Below are 18,402 nucleotides of genomic sequence, written 5' to 3'. Positions count from 1 at the left end.
CCAACGCTCACCTGGTGCGGCGCTCCTGCTGGGATGAAAACCACGTCCCCGAGAAACTGCACAATAGCCCAGCCCTGCACGCCATATTCCTGATGAAGGCGTTTCCTCAGTGCTCGGTCTAAGTACCAGCTCTGGTCGTGAATAGGGTCGTGATCTTCGGGATTCTCTTGACCCTGTTCTTCCGAGACCTGAAACACAGCCCCGACGGCTTTCGGTACACGAGCCTGTGTGGGACGCTAAGTTCCTCTCGAGATCCAGCTTCCTCCTCCCCTGCCGCCAGCCAAGGCAGCCTAGAATCGGGGCAGAGGCAGGGACAGCTCGGCTGCAGTTAATGCAGGAGAAACGGGAAGGTCAGGAGCGGAGGGAGCCTTCTCTGGTTTCGACGCAAGGCGGCGGAGAACCGTGGCGGGGGACGACTTGCCACCGCCCCCCCTTCCGTCCCCGGCCCGAAAGCGCCGCCTCCTTCACCGTCGCCCACCCAAGCCCAGAACCCGGACCAGACGGGCCAGGAAGCGGCGGCGTGGCCAAGGTGGAGTGACGGGAACGGTCTGGTCTACCCGGATTAGGTGCCGGGAGCTTCCGGGACGGGGCCCGGGCCCGGCAGTCAGAAGTCACGGGTTCTAATCCTGGCTCCATCACTTGCCTGCTGCGTGGCCTCAGGCAAGCCACTTCACTTCCCTGTGCCTCATCTGGAAAATGGCGATAAAGACTGTGAATCCCATGGGGGACAGGGACTGTATCCAACCCCATTTGTGTGTATCTAGTTTAGTACAGTGCCTGGCACACAGTAAGCACTTAACAAATGTAATTATTATATTATTATTATTAGGAGTCATGCTGTGAGACAGGCCTACACAGGCCATCAGCGCTGACCGATCTCCGGATTTTATGTATCGTGGTTGTTCCACACCCTATCACTTGATTGCCGTACTCTCCCAAGTGCTTAGTACAGTACTTTGCACACAGTAAGTGCTCAAGAAATACTTGCTAAGTGCTCAATGAACTTCCTTCCCTAAGTCCCTCAGGGTCTTTGGACAGCACTCTCCGGGGGGGGGGGGGCGGGGGGGGGCGGGGGGGGGGGCATCAGATAATAAATGCTGCCGATGGAGCGGCTCAAACACTTTTCTAAAGAGATTCTAATGAAGCTCTGCTTGGGTTGACACAAGCCCCATGGCTATCGGCTTTGATTTCTCCTATAAAGGAAGCGAGGACTTTTTTTTTTTTTTTTTAACAAGCACCACGGTAGTCCTTTATTTAGCTTTCTTTTTTAAAAAGGACTCTATAGATTAAATGATCGTAGTCAAATGCTCATCTATTTTATGAATAAATACCCGTTACTTTGAATAATTTGGGAGAATGCTCAGCTGATACGACGTCTGCCGAAGGTCTAGATATTTTAAAATAAGCTATTTCTGATTTGGTGGACACCGGTCCCCACGAGGCTGCTCTGATCGGACTGCTTCGCTTGGCTGGTGTGACGTGGGGGTCTTTGTCTTTCCTCCCCTCACCAGCCCCCGGTTTTTAAACGTGACAGAGTTGCTGCCTCCCACAGGGATTCTCCAGGTCGCCTGATTTCTGAAGCCTGGCACCTCAGTCGGTAGGGAGGACCCCCCGCAGTGCTTTTGTTTTTACCTTTTTAAGGAACTCTCGAATCTTCTCCGTATCCTTAGCAGCGTAGATATGCCAGAGGGCTCCTGGTTTCTCTTTTCCTTCAATAAACCGCTTAATTGTCAGGTCGTCAGAATCTCCATCTTGGATCGTTTTGAGCACTTTTAGAAGGCGGGTGGGCAACAGAGACAAAGGCAACAGATGTAACTCCAAAGTTCCCCACCTCAAATTTGGATAGTAATGTGTACACACACACACACACAAACAAAAAACACCTTACCATCTTCTTTATCAAGCTGTCCTTGGGGAATGCCCACGTATACCATAACATTAGCTGCATCCGACACATCTAAATGGAGATTTGTGGTTCCATACTTCCGATCCTCTGGTGTTATTAACCCTGCAGAAGAGTGGGTTAAAACCATTCCAGCTTAACGTAGATCCTGAGGACCACTGCTTTTGGAAAAGTTTGAAGGCTTTTTATTTTTTTAATGGTCTTTATTACGTGCTTACTATATGTTAAGCACTGTTCTAAGCCCTGGGGTAGATGATAATTCTGGTATTTGTTAAGTGCTTACTGGGTGCCAGGCACTGTTCTGAGCACTGGGGGAGATGAAAATTGCATTTGTTAAGGGCTTCCTATGTGCCAGGTATTGTACTTGGAAAGAGCCCGGGCTTGGGAGTCAGAGGTCATGGGTTGGAATCCCAGCTCTGTCACTTGTCAGCTGTGTGACTGTGGGCAAGTCACTTCACTTCTCTGGGCCTCAGTTACCTCATCTGTAAAATGGGGATTAACTGTAAGCCTCATGTAGGACAACCTGATTACCCTGAATCTACCCCAGCGCTTAGAACAGTGCTCTGCACATAGTAAGCGCTGAACAAATACCAACATTATTATTATTACTAAGCACTGGAGTAGATACAAACTAATCAGGTTGGACTCAGTCCCTGTCCCACATGAGGCTCACAGTCTTGACCCCCATTATATAGATGAGGAAACTGAGGCCCAGAGAAGTAAAGTGACTTGCCCAAAATCACAGGCAAACAAGTGGCAAAGTCAGGAATAGAACCAAGGTCCTCTGACTCCCAGGCCCAGGCTCTTTCCACTAGACCACACTGCTTCTCATATAGATACAAATCCATCAGGCTGGAGATGCAGTCCCTATTCTATCTGGGGCTCACAATCAAATAGGAATTATTATTATTATGGTATTTAAGGGCTTACTATGTGCTAGGCACTGTACTAAGTGCTGAGGTGAATACAAGCAAATCAGGTTGGCGACAGTCCCTGTCCCACATGGGGCTCGGTTTCAATCCCCGTTCTGCACGAGGTAACCGAGGCCCAAAGAAGTGAAATGACTTGCTCCAGGTCACACAGCAGGCAAGTGGCAGAGCAGGGATTAGAACCCAAAACCCTCTGACTCACAGGCCCAGGTTCTAAACACTACGTTGTCCCCATTCAGTAATTTAAGGAAACTGACAAGACCTGGAACAGATACTACCATGGTCGTGGACTGTGGCTCCTCCTCATCTTCTCGACAGTAGTAAGCACTCGATAAATACCACTGATTGACTGATTGACTGACAGCCTGAGAATAGGGAACGCTTAGATGAGCGAAGTCCCTAACTCCAGATTAGGATGTTCAAGTGTCAGTGTGTGGGAGTTAAGAGTGGGAGGCCAACCTTTTCTGCCAGTTTCCAAGACAATGTAACACACAGATGCGCGTGCACACACAGTTTAGTGGGACTGAGGGAGCTTAAAACAGTGTCAGGCTATGCCTTGAGGAAGCCCAGTTGTGTTTCGGCCTCATGGTTTCCAGAGAAGAAGAGCCGGAGCGTTATTGGCCGCTGATTGTGCAAAGGCGACCGAATGGATGGAAAGAAAATTTGAGTAAGCAAGGAAAACCCAAGAGTTGGGGCTAATTAAACGAACATTTCCACAGAGTTGCAGGGAACCTGGAACTGAGTTCAGTTAACAGGCATCTGTGGCCATATTCTAAGCAACCCTAATTCATCTACCCATTCCTAAAAAGGACCGTCGATATTACGCCCACCCCATTTACCAAGAAGTCAGTGGAGAATCAAACCGAGACAACCCCGATCCCTGTCTCTAGGCAGGGCCCACGAAAAGCGACAACAATGCAACGAAATCTAATTTGGAAGAGGACCCGGCCGAAACCCTTAATTTACCAACTCCGAAAGGGTCTCGGTGAAATACCTACTAGGACCCGCTGACGGCAGATCCCGATTTTAGAGGTCTGCTACTTACCGTAAGCGTTGTACATCTTGGGGCCCAAATCTGGGCGAACAAAATAGTTTGGGAGCCTAGAGGCCAGGTTCAATTTGCCGTCTCGCCTAGTGTATTCCGGCAAGGGGATGTTAGCCATTAGATCATCGAACCTGAGATAAAGGAGCCAAGAATTAGGCACGATTCCTAATTTTAGAAACAAGGAGACCCAGTTTGCTTTTAAAAACATAGCACAGCCAAATTATTTGCTCTCCTATTGGCCCTTTTGGACCCAATCAATGTTATTTATTGAGCGCTTACTATGTGCAGAGCGCTGTATTGAACACTTAGTGCCCCTCAAAAGAAGCATGAGGTAGAGAACCTGAAGATAATCCCCCTCTAGACTGTAAGGGTGTTGTGGGCAAGGAATGTTTCCGTTAAATTGTCGTGCTGTACTCTCCCAGACACTTAGCACAAAGTAGGTGCTCAACAAATGCCACTGATTGATGGTCTAGACGGGAACAAAAATGATTTCAATGTGGGGAAATGGCACCTTTTAGGAAAACCTACATAAAGCTCTAAAGAGATGATTTTAGGAGAGAATCGGTGTTTCTTTTTAGATGCCTGACAGATCAACTGCTTCTTCCCACTGAGGACATGCTGTGAGCTCTGTGTGGGATGTGGACTGGGTCCAACCTGATTATCTTGTTTCTGCCCCAGTGCTTAGTATAGCGCCCGGCTAATAGTAACTGCTTAACAAACACCATGAAAAAAAAAAAAAGGTGAAAGGCTTAAACTCGTGGGGCACTTAGAATAAACTTTAGGAAGAAAACCCTGACAGCTGGGAGCTACTGTGGGGCAATACCAAGAATAGCAAATAGTACAGTGCTAAGCGCTTAGTACAGAGCTCTGCACCCAGTAAGCGCTCAATAAATACAACTGAATGAATAGTAGGAGCCCCCCGCAGGAATGAGCAGCAGGAAGACCAGATGGACCCTGAATCGAGGAGAGGGAAGGGGAAAGGAGCAGAGTTAGTTCCTCACTGAGGAACTAAAATCTGAGGGACCAGATTTTAAGGGGGGTGGAAAAAAAGAAAAATCTATCTGGGGCAATCTGAATGTCATTCGCCCTTAAGCCACGGGGATAAATTAGCCGATTTAATACTCCCTTTTAACCTTAGGATTCCATGGTAACTTTATTTAGAGCCAGCTGTGCTCCAGAAAGACTGCCTCCAGGATAGTATTTTCAACTTTTCTAAATGTCTAGTTTTGACATCTTGAGCACAGGGGCACACTTGTGTGAGAACAGTCTACTCTCTTTCAGCTTCTGGAAGTCACTGTTCCAGTGATGAGATTAAATCCAGGCATTTTTCACATGCCTGAAACTGTAACTAAATGAACTCTCAATGCTTAAAAACCCAATTTTGGCCAGGAGTGCTACCCAAGAATTAGCGCATTAAGTAGTAAATCCAAGAACAGCCGCCACGGAAACAGAGGGGAAAAAAAATTGCTCTCCCACTGCCCTTCGTAGCCTTCCTCCTCCACCTGAAAACTATTTTCTGAATTTTGATGTCTTTCCATTTAACTACCACCAGACAAAAGCATTTCCCTCTCCCCCACCTCGCCTCGAATCTTACCGGGAGGGCATCATATCTCTGAAATCTTCTCCTGGGGGCCAGTCCTTGAGCTTCAACACCATTGGCTCACCTTCACTCTTCAGGCGACCTGAAAAGAAGCGGCGAGGGGATTGAGTTGCCGTTGCTGCCACAGGACTAAGGCCCCAAGTGAGACGGGGCCTGTGTCCAACCCCATTTCCTTGTACCCACCCCCGAGCTTGGTACAGTGTCTGCTACATAGTAAACGCTTAACAAATACCACAATTATTATTACTGTTACCTCAGATCTGGATTAGAGAAACCTAAATTATTAAATAAGGATCTCTAAGGCACAACCACCTGCTCTATCATCTAAGGGCCACGTAACTATTTTTGCCAGGGCTTCTGGGGAGAAAACAACTCCTAAAGGGCCCAGTGTTCCCATCTCCCTCCTTCCGTTCCTCTCCAAACTCCTTGAGTGAGTTGTCTACACCCGCCGTCTCCACTTCCCCTGCTCCAAATCTTTCACTGACATCCTCCTCCGATCTGGCTCCCACCCCCTTCACTCCACAGAAATCTCCCTCTCAAAGATCACAAATGATTGCCTACCAATGTGTCTACCAACTCTGTAGTACTGTACTATGCCAAGCACTTAATTCAGTGCACTGAACACAGTATGCGCTCAATAAATACGACTGGTTGGGCGGAAACGGCCCCACTTCAAGCACCTTTAAGCCTCTCCAAGTTGGAGAGACGGGTAAATCAGAGCTTTATGACTTCTAATCAGAGCTGCAAAGTGCAGAATCATAATTTACTTGAAATCAATCACTGGTATTTACTGAGTGGTTATTGTCTGCAGAGAACTGTACTACGCATTCGGGAGAGGACAATACAAAACAGCTGGTAAACACGTTCCCTGCTCACAAGAGGCTTATGGTCTAGATGGACTACTATTTAAAAATACAATAAACCAATTTGTTTTTTTTACACTGTTACATGCTTCTAGAAATGAATGCATTATACATAATGGATAAGGGTCACTGAGGCCGAGTCTAAAGCAGAGGGTCAAACTGACTACTTGGAAGTTCTTATCTTTTATCAACAGGTCCTAAATATCATATGCAGTGACGAGTGGGGGAAGGAAAAAGAGAAGGTAACCTTAACAAAGCTAATGGTAACAAGTCCAAAATGAAACGAGAACCAACTCTCACAGGATGTAGCATAGCTAGTTTACATTCTCCAAGTAATCCAAAGCTAAATATCAGTCCTTACCCACTTGCTGCATTTTCATTTTGGAAAACGCTACTTTTGCCTAACCCCTCAGTGAGGAACTAACTCCGCTCCTTTCCCCTTCCCCCCCTTCTCTCTCCTCTACTTGGGGTCCATCTGGTCTTCCTGCTGCTGATTCCTGCAGCCGACTCCTACTTTTCATTCAATTGTATTTTTTGAGCTCTTAGTGTGTGCAGAGCACTGTACTAAGGGCTTAGTACTGTATTATATGCTATGCTAGCAAGTAGGTGGTCAGTGACCAGGCCTACCACAACCCCAGGGGTCTAATTAACAGCCATGCTAAGCACAAGCCTGGTAGAAAAATCAATTGATCATATTTATTGAGCGTTTACTGTGTGCAGAGCACTACTAAGCACTTGGGAGAGTACAATACAACAGAATTAATCTCTAAGCTTGTCTCTAGAATCTGAGCTCACTTTGGGCAGGAAATGTGTCTGTTTGTTGTTATACTGTACTCTCCCAAGCACTTAACAGGGCTTTGCACACATTAAGCGCTCAATAAATACAACTGAATGAACAGAATTAGCAGATGCGTTCCCTGCCCATAACGAGCTTACAGTCTAGAGGGAGAGGCAGACGTGAATATGAATAAATCAGTCATTTCTAAACTAGCATTTAAAGGTACAACATAAACGCGGTAGATCCTAGTTCTAAGAGACCAGAATTAAACAGGAGTAGCTGCTGTCCCCGTCTGCTCAAGAAAGGAAGCTGGCACTGCCGGCAGGGATTAGCAGGGTAGGGATGAGTCTGCTGCTCGCTCTGGAGGCTCCCGTGGAGAAGCAAGGCCTTGTGGTTGGCCAGGGTTTTCCAATCCCTTGATCCCTGGTGGAGGCTTCCACAGCTTTGGCTACCGCTCCCCAGTAGCCCAGGCAGGTTGTGGAGAAACAAATGAGTCTGCTTAATTTCTGTGAAGAATTAATTTGAGGTTTTGCAGAAACCCGTGGCCCCCATTTATCTTGGATAACCAGGACCCTACTGAGGTTGAGCAGATGGAAAAGGGGGAAGAAAAATGTGCTAAGTCACCCATGTATGTAAAACACTTATTTTTCAGTACCATTCCTTCTCCTCATTCATTCATTCAATCGTATTTATTGAGCGCTTACTGTAATGTAAAGCACTGTACTAAGAGCTCGGGTAGATACAAGTTTGTCAAGTTGAACTCATCCTTATTCCGCATGGGGCTCACAGTCTTAATCCCTATTTTAAAGGTGAGGTCACTGAAACACAGAAGAGTGAAGTGACCTGCCCAAGGTCAACAGCAGACAAGTGGCAGAGCCAGGAAGAGAACCCAGGTCCTTCTGACTCCCAGGCCCGTGCTCTATCCGCTAGGACGCAGTGCTTCTCATCGTTTGAGTACAGTTCCAATTCCCCTGTGAATTTCCTGGTGGGCCTTAAAAGCCACTCTGAATTCCAAAGGAATGGGATGGTTTGCTTTGGGGTCAAATTAATTCACCCAGCAACCAAGCACCTCTGGCTTACAGAAAATCGGAGAACCGGGAAGTTAGAGATGCTGCCGCAAACCATGGAGAAACACTAAGTGACTGTACTTCCTGGCAATAGCACGGACGTGATTTCCTCGAACTTTTGGGTCCACAGTTTTTTATTTTTCCACCGGCTCACCTTCCGTTTTCCAACGTCAAGACAGAGAGCACTGCGAATACTTTTTAAAAATCAGTGTCTGCCAAAACCATTTTCAGGTCTAAGACTTGCACTGGGTCCCACCCATTTGGAGCAATATTATACACGTCAGGGTTCCCCTCTTCCTTTTACACCTCATACATGGCTAAGCTAAGACAACACAATCACCTACTACCCACCTACCTACAGCAAGCCCTCGGAGTTCTCTCAATTTCAGATTCCCATTAAATCTAAGCTGAGGACAGGTTGTACATTTCTTTTAGTTCTGCCGCGTGATTTTTCTGGTAAAATCTAGCCATTTTATATCTGCTGGTGATGAACTCCAATAGCCTGAAGAAATTCAGGACCAAGGTTGGACTGAGTTGCATTGTCAGTTTCCATGAAAATTATAACATGCCTTCTTTTTAAAGCCTGTTGGTTTAATTTCTAAGCCTTTTTTTAGCATGCTGGGGGCTAGTTTTAACTTGGAGAGGTATTGTACAGATTCAGGTTGGACTCCTAGAGGCATAGATGAGGGCCCCTTTTAACACAACTTAAGCAAATTAAACAGAATTTAAAGAACATTCTCCTTTACTTTTGGGGGCCCTTTGGGATATGTGTGTAAGAGTTTCTTGGTACATACTTGGAATATCTTCAAATCCATCCCAGAAGTCTCCCACCGTAGCTCCTGTGATAATTTCATTGGTTCTGCAGTTGACTAAATCAACTTCCTGTTCGCCAAACTCCCTTCGGAAGGAATCGGGTTTCCACAGTTCGCTGTTCAGCTTGTGATGCACGCCTGAAACCATTACTGGCTGGAAGGAGGAAAAGATCAAGACTCGAGTTTTATTTTCTCCCCCCATTTTTCAGATCACTTATTTCTTAAGACTCTTAATATTCCAACTTTCATGAGCTAAAATAGTAGTTATAGAGAAGTTGCAGCATTAAACGTTTTCAAAACCTCTCGCCATTACAAATTCCCTTTTTGAATATTCCAAACTGTTCAGTGCAGAGGAAATATGGGTTAGGGGAGCTTGTCTCGCTTAGCCTCGGCCCCAGTGGTGAATTTATTCAGCCAAGTTGGAGAGCAGGCTTTGCTAAACATACAAAAAGCCACAGGTTTTCGGCTTTTTGGGAGCCTCTTTGGCTGGAATTAGGGGTCGTATTATTTGAACCCTGGCTAAAAGCAGCCTGCAGTTTAAACAGCAGGCCAGCTAAGCTGGAAGGCATTTACTTAAGTTACTGTGAAGTCGCGTCCAAGCTTTTCTATTGTCCAACAGCACAGGACCGTGCTAATCCACAGATCCTAGACGGCAACAAAACCGAAGGAGTCTTTAGTCGATGACGGAAGATGTCATGTCTGAGCAGGTGCTCCACTGAAGGACTCCACATTAAATACGCACGAGAATGCCTTCTTTTTTTGGTAGTCAGGTCGTAGCAAAATGATTGGCATAGACCCGAACTTGCTCATTTTTTCAAGAGATTTATGGAAGAGACATCCAGCAAGGAGAAAACAGGAAAGTGAAAAATATTCACCTACCTGTCCCTGTTTCCAGCACTCCCGGAAAACATTCCAGTTACTCTTGTTATTGGGATCCTGGAGGCACAGCAAGCGGTTATCACAGAGCCAATAGTGGGGCGTATCGAAACCTAAAATGCTGGGCTTTATCGTCAGTCCTTGAGGTTTCTTAGGCACATCAGAGGCGGTTTTGCTTTGAACCAAAGAAGCAAAGATGTCATCGAGTATTTTCGGGGTATTCTTGAGTCCGTTTTCTGTCTGTATTTAACGAGGAGAAAGAACGCAATGAAAGCACACAACTCTGTGCCAAGAGACCAAGGCGTTTCAAACTGAAGACTGCTAACACTCTCGGCAAATGAGCGCGTGATTCATTAAGGTACGGATTTATGGCAAAAGTCCCTTCGTCAACCAGTTGTGCCTAGGAGTCATCTGGGGAGGAATGAGCTGACAGTTGTGTGGTTCCGCTTATCACCCCTTGTCCCCTAACTTAAATTTCACCCCACCACCCTCTCTGATCAATCAGTCATATATTATTGAGCACTTGTGTGCAGAGCACTATACTAAACCCTGGGAGATTACAAGAGAACAGTATAACTGACACATTCCCTGCCCGCAACAAGCTTACGGTCTAGAGGAATACAAGACAATGCTGGAGGAGGCTGGGAGGTAAGTTTTCTGGTCACTTGTATATTACCCTTTTCACTTCATCTCGATCTCGCCTATCTTGCTGCTGACTCCTAGCCCACGTTCTGCCTCTGGCTTGGAACACCCTCCCTCCTCAAATCTGACAGATAATTACTCTCCCCTGGCTTCAAAGCCTTATTGAGGGTGCATCTCCTCCAAGGGGCCCTCCCAGACTAAGCCCTTCCTTTCTTCTTCTCCCACTCCCTTCTGCGTTGCCCTGACTTGCTGCCTTTGCTCTCCCCCCGTCCCCAGCCCCACTACACTTATATACATATCTGTCATTTATCTATTTGTACTGATGTCTGTCTCCCCACCTCTAGACTGTAAGCTCGCTGTTGATAGGGAATTTGCTTATTGTTGTATTGTGCTCTCCCAAGTGCTTAGTACAGTGCTCTGCACACAGTAAGCACTCAATAAATACAACTGAATGAATGGAATGAATATATCCCTCCCTCTCATTTCCGTCCCACCCTGCGACTCGCCTGTCTCTGATCACCCTATCCTGAAACACTTCATCAGAGGCTGCTTTTTAAAAGGCCATCACGACCTTGGCATACAAGCCCAACTATCGCTAGCCTCAAGAAGCCGAGCCCTGCCTAGTGGCTCTTCGGTTTGACTTGTGATGCTCAGCTCTATTTTTGCCAGCCGTTGCGTTCCTAGCCAAAGTGTTCAGTAACAGCACTACCTCGGGCCTGAAAATGGCAGAGGAGAATAAACGGCCAATGCTCGCTTTTTGTTTTCCATCCAGGTTTCAGAGTGAAAATAGAAAAAAAGGCACCAGGGGACAGAACGGAACTTCCTTTGCAAATCTCCTGAACCCTAAGAGTAATCCTAATGGTATTTTATTAAGCTACTGAGTACCGTGAACTGAACTAAATGCCTGGGCAAGTATAACAGAAAAACAACAGAGGAGCTCACAGTCTAAATTGTATTATGGTATTTGTCTGTCAAGCACTGTTCTAAGAGCTGGGGTAAGTTCGTTGAGGGCAGGGTAGAAGGTACAACAGGGTGTTCTGTTGTGTTATACTTCCCCCAAGCACTTAGTACAGTGCTCTGCACATAGTAAGCGCTCAGTAAAAACCACCGATGGTGATGATGATTATGGTATTTTTCAGGGACTGTTCTAAATGGTAGGGTAAGCTCGTTGCGGGCAGGGAACACGCCCATCAACTTTCTATTGTACTCTCCCAAGCGCTTAGTATTGTGTCCTGCACACAATACGCACTAGATAAATACCATTGATGATGGGGTAGATTCCAGTTCTTTAGGTTGGACACAGTCACTGTCTTACACAGGGCTCACAGTCTTGAGAAGGAGTGGAATGATAAAGGAATTCCCATTTTACAATAGAGGAAGCTACGCACTGGGGTAGGTACAAGCTGATCAGGTTGGACATGGTTCATGTCCCACATGGGGCGCCCAGTCTTACTCCCCATTTTACAGCTGAGGTAACTGAGGCACGGAGAAGTGAAGTGACTTGCTCAAGGTCACACAGCAAGCAACTAGAAGAGCTGGGATTAGAACCTAAATCCTCTGACTCCCAGGCCTGTGCTCTTTCCACTAGGCCACGCTGCTTCTTGGGTTCCTTTCCCTAACGCCACCCTAGCTATGCCATTTGTTTCTAACACTACTCTCCAACCACTGTCTTTATTTTCAACTTGATAATAAGCTATGTAATACAGTCTCTGTTGAGAATTTTGTGCTAATAATAACAGTATTTGTTAAGCGCTTAGCATGTACTAAGCTTAGTACTAAGCTCTGGGGTAGACACGAGTCTGGTTGGACACAGTTCCCGTTCCACACGGGGCTCACAGTCGCAAACCCCATTTTACAGATGAGGTAACTGGGGCACAGAGAGTTACGTGACTTGCCCAAGGTAACACAGCAGACAGGTGGCAGAGCCAGAATAAGAACCCGGGTCCTTTGACTTCCAGGCCCACGCTTTTTCCACTACGCCACGCTGCTTCTCAGGAAGGACTAGAAAGGATATGTGATCGATACTAATTCCACAGAGGGGGTAATATCGGTGAATACCTTCCCTGCCGAAGAGTTCAATAGATTCCGCAGAAAGCCAGAACTGTTGTTGCTCACAGGTGTCAGTATTGTGCTGTTAAAGGTGTGCAGGACCGTAGCAGGTTTGGCTAAGGAGGGGAGGGCTTGAAGAGATTTGCTTTCACACTTTATAGATGGCACAGTAAGTGGTTTTTCTAAAATAAATATAGAAACAGAAACACTCAGAGATGAACATCTTGCTTTAGTACTGGATTAGCAGGAGTACAACTGTTCTCTTGTTTGGAAAGACTGAAATATGGTTTGGATTTTTGAAACGCACCCCCTTAAAGAATAATTGTGTTTTTCATGTTCCATCACTGTCAGATGACACCCCTCCCCCCAGTCCCTTTCTCCTGTTGGAACTGTATTATAAATAATTATTACTACTATGCCATTTGTTAAGCACTTACTATGTGCCAACCACTGTTCTAAGTAGTGGGGGGCAATACGAGGTAATCAGGTTGGACACGGTCCCTGTCCCACATGGGGCTCACAGTCTTAGTCCCCATTTCCAGATGAGGTAACTGAGATCCAGAGCAGTGAAGTGACTTGGCCAAGGTCACACAGCAGTCCTGAGGCGGAGCCAGGATTAGATCACGCATCCTCTGACTTCCAAGCCCAAGCTCTTTCCGCTAGAACATGCTGCTTCCCAAAATATAAATTGATTAGGGACTCAGCCAGCGAGGACCGGCAGATGGGAAACTTGGAAAACTGAAAACCCTGCCACTCATTCCACGGGAACTGGACCAGGGACTAGAATCACTAACAACCGTGGTATCTATTCAGGGCTTACTATGTGCCAAGCACGGTAATAAGCACTTAGGTGGACACGAGCCCTGTTTCACACAGGGCTCATTATCTAGGTAGTTGTGAGAACAAATATTCACTCATTCAATCACTCAATCGTATTTACTGAGCACTTACTGCACGCAGTGTATGCACTAAGCACTTGGGCGAGTACACTGTAATAATAAACAGACACATTCCCTGCCCACAATTTGAGACAGACATTAATATAAATGACAGGTACGTACATAAGTGCTGTAGGGCTGGGAGGGGGGATGAATAAAAGGAGCGAGTCACGGCAATGCAGAAAGAAGTGGGAGAAGAGGAAAGGAGGGCTTAATTAAGGAAGGCCTCTTGGAGGAGATGGGGAAAGTGGGGAAAGTCACTGTCTGTCACATTGAATCTCTACTGCAGGAAGCCAAGGCAGTAAAGTTGAGTCCAGAGCTGCCCAACGGGCAACTGGCAAAAGTGGGATCAAAACCTAGGGCCTCTGACTCCCAGGCCTAGACTCCTTCCACTAGGCCACCTGACTTCCCATAGTGAACTGAAAGCCTCAGAAACGAATACTTTATTTCAGAGTGAAATACTTTTTTTCCGCCCCAAAAGAAACCGTATGTACTAAAGGCCTGGGAGTCACAAGGACCTGGGTTCTAACTGCAGCTTGGCCACTTGTCTGCAGTGTGACCATGGGCAAGTCATTTTAACTACTCTGTGCCTCCGTTTCCTCATCTGTAGAATGAGGATTAAGACCATGAGCCCTAAGGGGGACAAGGACTATGTCCAACCTGATTGTATCCACCCCAGAGCTTAGGACAGCGCCCGGCTCCTAGTAAGTGCTTAATAAATACCATTTAAAAAAAAGTCACCAAAATTACTCAGGTGATAGGTAAGAATCATCCCATTTCAAACTGCTGGGTGACCCAGTCTATAGGTACCAGTGGACACTATGAGATGTCTAAGAGGCCTCAATCTGATGTAGAGTGTCTTCTGGGGAGGAATCCAGAAACATGATTTATAAGGGTTTCCCCAACCTGGCTGTTACCCCCTTCTTTCTGGCATCTTGGGGCAGGTTCTGTTGCGTGTCCATTATATTGTTCTATCGTAGTGCCCTGCAAGCAGTAAGCCCTCAATAAATACGACTGACTGACCTCAGGCTCCTCTTGTCTGGCTACAGATCAAGAGTTCCAAGATTTGCAAAGTAAGTCTCTTCAGAGACTACTGTCTCTAACCGAATACCACGAGAAGCAGCCTGGCCTAGTGGAGAGAGCAAGGGCCTGGGGGTCAGAAGGACCTGGCTCTGCCACTTGTCGGCTGAGGAACCTTGGGCAAATCACTTCACTTCTCTAGGCCTCACTTACCTCATCTGTAAAATGGGGATTAAGACTGGGAGCTCCATGGAGGACATGAATGGTGTCTTCTATCTATCCCAGCACTCAGTACAGTGCCTGGCACATAGTAAGCATTTAACTGATACCTTAAAAAAAAAAGGATTGCTCAACAGTCAGGCCAAAAGTAAATACAGAACACTGAACCATCCATGACCATGTTTTCAGATGCAAATGAAGGAGTTAATGAATTCATTCTCCTCAAACATGCATCAAATATTCTACCCCTCCCCTCTTTCCCTGCCTCCCTGCAAAATCCACAGACCAGAACTAAGATTTTAGAAAGCGGCTTAGCCCAACACATTCCACTTTAGCTTCCAGGGTGAAAAACAGGGATTAGGATGGAAAAGAGATGGAAAAACACACACGCACACACACACAATCCATAGCTCGGCTCTAGTCGAGGTTTCATCAACAGCAGTAGTTTTCCTCTTTGGCACTATATTTGGAAAATGTTTTCAGCTCTTCTTGGACAACAATTTCCACTCCCTATTACCTGCAGAGCTCTGAATGAAACATCATTTTCCAGGGATTGCAAAAACTTTATCGGTCGGAAATCTGTACACACAAAGGAGCAGTAAACACTCACCCTTGTTTTCTTTATTCACATTTCCGCTGGTCAAATCGGCTAGCCAGTTTAATGGAGACGCACTGACTGAACAAACAGGCTTACTGCCACTTGTTGGTTTCTGAGCAGAATCACAGGTTGTGGCCGTTGGCTCTAAAACCCCATGTGTGTGTTGAAGAGTGCTCCCTAAAGTGGCCTTTTCTCCAGCTGAGGAATTCTACAATCAGAACCAAGTAAAGTATTTTTAAAAGAGGATTCCCTAATTCTAATGCCCACATTCCAGTAGGTTTTCCCAATCAAAAACAACAACAAAAAACAAACAAACCATACCCAAAGAAGCTACTCATCCCGAGATGTGAACAATCCCATAACAATCTACCGCAATGGGGACAAGGTAAAGAGAGACTTCGATTGTGAAATTCCCGAGAAGCGATTACTGCCATAAAAATAAAAATTCCTTTAAATCTTGAATGTGCCCGTATATTCTTCTTGCCATTTTGAGACCCGTCAAGCCGAGAAATGGCTTCCCCAAATTTTTAATTTCAAAAGATGGGCCAGTAGAGGGCACTTCAAGCAAACCTTTAAGTTGAGGGGTTTTAAGCCTTTTTTTTTGTTTGTTTAAAGTCACTTAGTTGGAAATATGGAGAGCCCTCTCAAAATGACAGAAGAACTAGACCCCGAACACATTGGTAACCTATAGACTCTGCAGGTGGAAAGGAGAGGAGAAATCTGCCAGACTGCTCAGCTTTCTTCACCTTCAGAGCCCTCTTAAAAATTCCACCTCCTCAAGTAGGCCGCCGGATTATTTCTTTTAATGGGATTCGTTAAGTGCTTACTATGTGCCAGGCACCATATTAAACGCTGGGATAGATGCAAGATAATCGGGATGGACACGGTCTTAATCCCCATTTTACAGATGAGGTAACTGAGGGACAGAGAAATTAAGTCTCAACACCGAACAGCCACCTCTAGCACTCAGGTAAATACATCATAATAATCATGACGGTATTTCCTACCCACCCTCAACACCAGGGTTTACGTGTTCTTTGGACTGAACGCTCCATTTTTTAAATTCTGATTCTACTGCTTGCAAACACTTTTTATGTCCGTTTCCCTCAGTGAAGTATAAACAAACTTCCTGTAGACAGGAAGTTTTGGCTGCCGTTGTACCTTCCCAGGCACTTAAAACAGTGAATCACACTCAGAGCTACTTGGAATAAACTTAATGACACCATACTTGTGAAGACCGGGTTGGGAGAACTGCTCTAGTCTCTTCAAAGGACAATAATGGCCTGCAAAAACAGCAATTTGAAAATTGATTTTAGGTTTTTAAAGTTTCAAGTCGCTACACCATCCTCTGCAAGTTAAGAATTTTCCAATGGTACATCACCATCCTCTATTTCCGGGGACGCGTAAATCTTGCACTTGACTTCCCTGTGCCTCAGTTACCTCATGTGTGAAACGGGGATTAAGACTGTGAGCCCCGAGTGGGACGGGGACTGTGTCTGATCCGATTTTCTTGTATCTACCCCATTGCTTAGGACAGCTCTTGACACATGGTAAGCGCTTAACAAATACTATCGTCATTAGAACTCCTAGGGTGGGTATTTGTGGAAAGGCAAAGATCACACAGCTCAATTTGCAGATATAGCTAAAGAGCGATACCTGTTTTCCATCCTCCTTGGGAGTTGGCTTTGACAAGAACTTCAGTTGCCTATTTGAACACGGACAATTGGCCTTGATCCCCCATTTGGCTCGGACAGAGTGAACAATGTCTCCAACATCATAAAGCGCTATGGGGTAAGTCAGACAAAAAAGAAAAAGAAAAATCAGAACGACTTTAACATTACAGAAAGGGATCTTTTCAACAGAAATCAGTTATATACTGGCTGAGTTCTGCTTTCTTCATCTGTGAGATGGAGTCCCCTACCATAAAAGTGCATTTTCTTCCATTACCCAAAAGAAAGCTGCTTGCAACTCCAACTACTTAAAACTCAAATCTGTTTCCAATAATTCACTGGGCGATTGAGTCGGTTGCATCCCTAAGGGATTTTTGCAAATGACCCACTCAAGAAGTGGAGAAACACTAACTGTGACTTTTAACTATTTTTAAATACCTTTCCCAGGAATTATCTGCGTAGGCATTAAACTTTCTGGTTCATGTACTTGACCCTTCACACACTTAAGCCAGGAGAAAGTCTTGTATACGCCACCTGCAAGCAGTCAATTGGTAATTGGTTAGAATTTGAATTGTTACTTGCCACAAACTATTTCAGGACACAACTCTAATGTGGAAAATGTGAGGTCAGAATTTCAAATAAACGAATCATTAACTACCAAATGAATCGTTAACTTCTGAAGACTTTTTTTTTTGGTTTAATGGTAAAAAAAAAAAAAAGTGCCAGGTTCTTACCTTGATGCAAACTTTTCTTTTTCATCCTATAGCAGTCCACACATACCCCAAACCCACACCTAGGGCAGACCCAGTGCAAGTTGAAGATTGTGGTGTCGCAAACATCGCACATTTCTCGAACACCTCGAACTGCTCGCTTCCAGGCAACTTGTCCTGTGGAAATCAAATCAGTCTCATCATTAATTATAAAAATAATAATTGTGGTATTTGCTGAGCACTTACCTGGCACCAGGTATTGTACTAAGCACTGAGGTGGACACAAACTAATCAGGTTGGACACAGTTCCTGTCCCATTTGGGGCTCACAGTCTCGATCCCCATTTTACCCATGAGGTCACTGAGAAGTGACTTGCCCAAGATCACCCAGCAGGTAAGTGGAGGAACTGGGATTAGAACCCAGGTCCTTCTGAATCTCAGGCCCATGTTCTATCCACTAGGCCACGCCGGAGGAATCTTTCTACCCATAGGAAGATTCTACTCCCGCCCTGTCTGTTTCTGACAGCAAGAGTAGGCTGGTCATGTTCCTTTATGGTCACAATAGTGCTAGTCTCACCGGATGTTTTAAACTTTCCAGGTACAATATTTCAGGCTACCTACCCTTGTTTAGGGAGGACAGACAGCTTAAGTTCCACAAAGAATTCCACTGAAAAAACTGGGATG

At 45.6% G+C, this 18,402-nt stretch overlaps 1 protein-coding gene across 2 annotated transcripts in view; it reads right to left on the bottom strand.

The window, feature by feature from the left end:
- KDM3A (lysine demethylase 3A) overlaps positions 1–18,402 on the bottom strand; it is a 56,752-nt gene that overhangs the window by 2,581 nt on the left and 35,769 nt on the right. For both annotated transcript variants that reach the window (XM_029083335.2, XM_029083336.2), the window contains exons 13-24: positions 17,744–17,896; positions 17,448–17,543; positions 16,996–17,123; positions 15,352–15,547; positions 12,574–12,746; positions 9,877–10,113; positions 8,980–9,151; positions 5,472–5,559; positions 3,878–4,008; positions 1,889–2,008; positions 1,633–1,769; positions 12–188 (exon numbers count right to left, since the gene is read on the bottom strand). In XM_029083335.2, coding sequence (XP_028939168.1) covers positions 12–188; positions 1,633–1,769; positions 1,889–2,008; positions 3,878–4,008; positions 5,472–5,559; positions 8,980–9,151; positions 9,877–10,113; positions 12,574–12,746; positions 15,352–15,547; positions 16,996–17,123; positions 17,448–17,543; positions 17,744–17,896 — 1,808 coding nt within the window. The remainder of the gene's footprint in view (positions 1–11; positions 189–1,632; positions 1,770–1,888; positions 2,009–3,877; positions 4,009–5,471; positions 5,560–8,979; positions 9,152–9,876; positions 10,114–12,573; positions 12,747–15,351; positions 15,548–16,995; positions 17,124–17,447; positions 17,544–17,743; positions 17,897–18,402) is intronic.

This window comes from Ornithorhynchus anatinus, chromosome 18 (assembly GCF_004115215.2).
Source record: "Ornithorhynchus anatinus isolate Pmale09 chromosome 18, mOrnAna1.pri.v4, whole genome shotgun sequence".
NCBI classification, from domain to species: domain Eukaryota; kingdom Metazoa; phylum Chordata; class Mammalia; order Monotremata; family Ornithorhynchidae; genus Ornithorhynchus; species Ornithorhynchus anatinus.
This window is presented reverse-complemented; position numbering and strand designations above follow the sequence as displayed.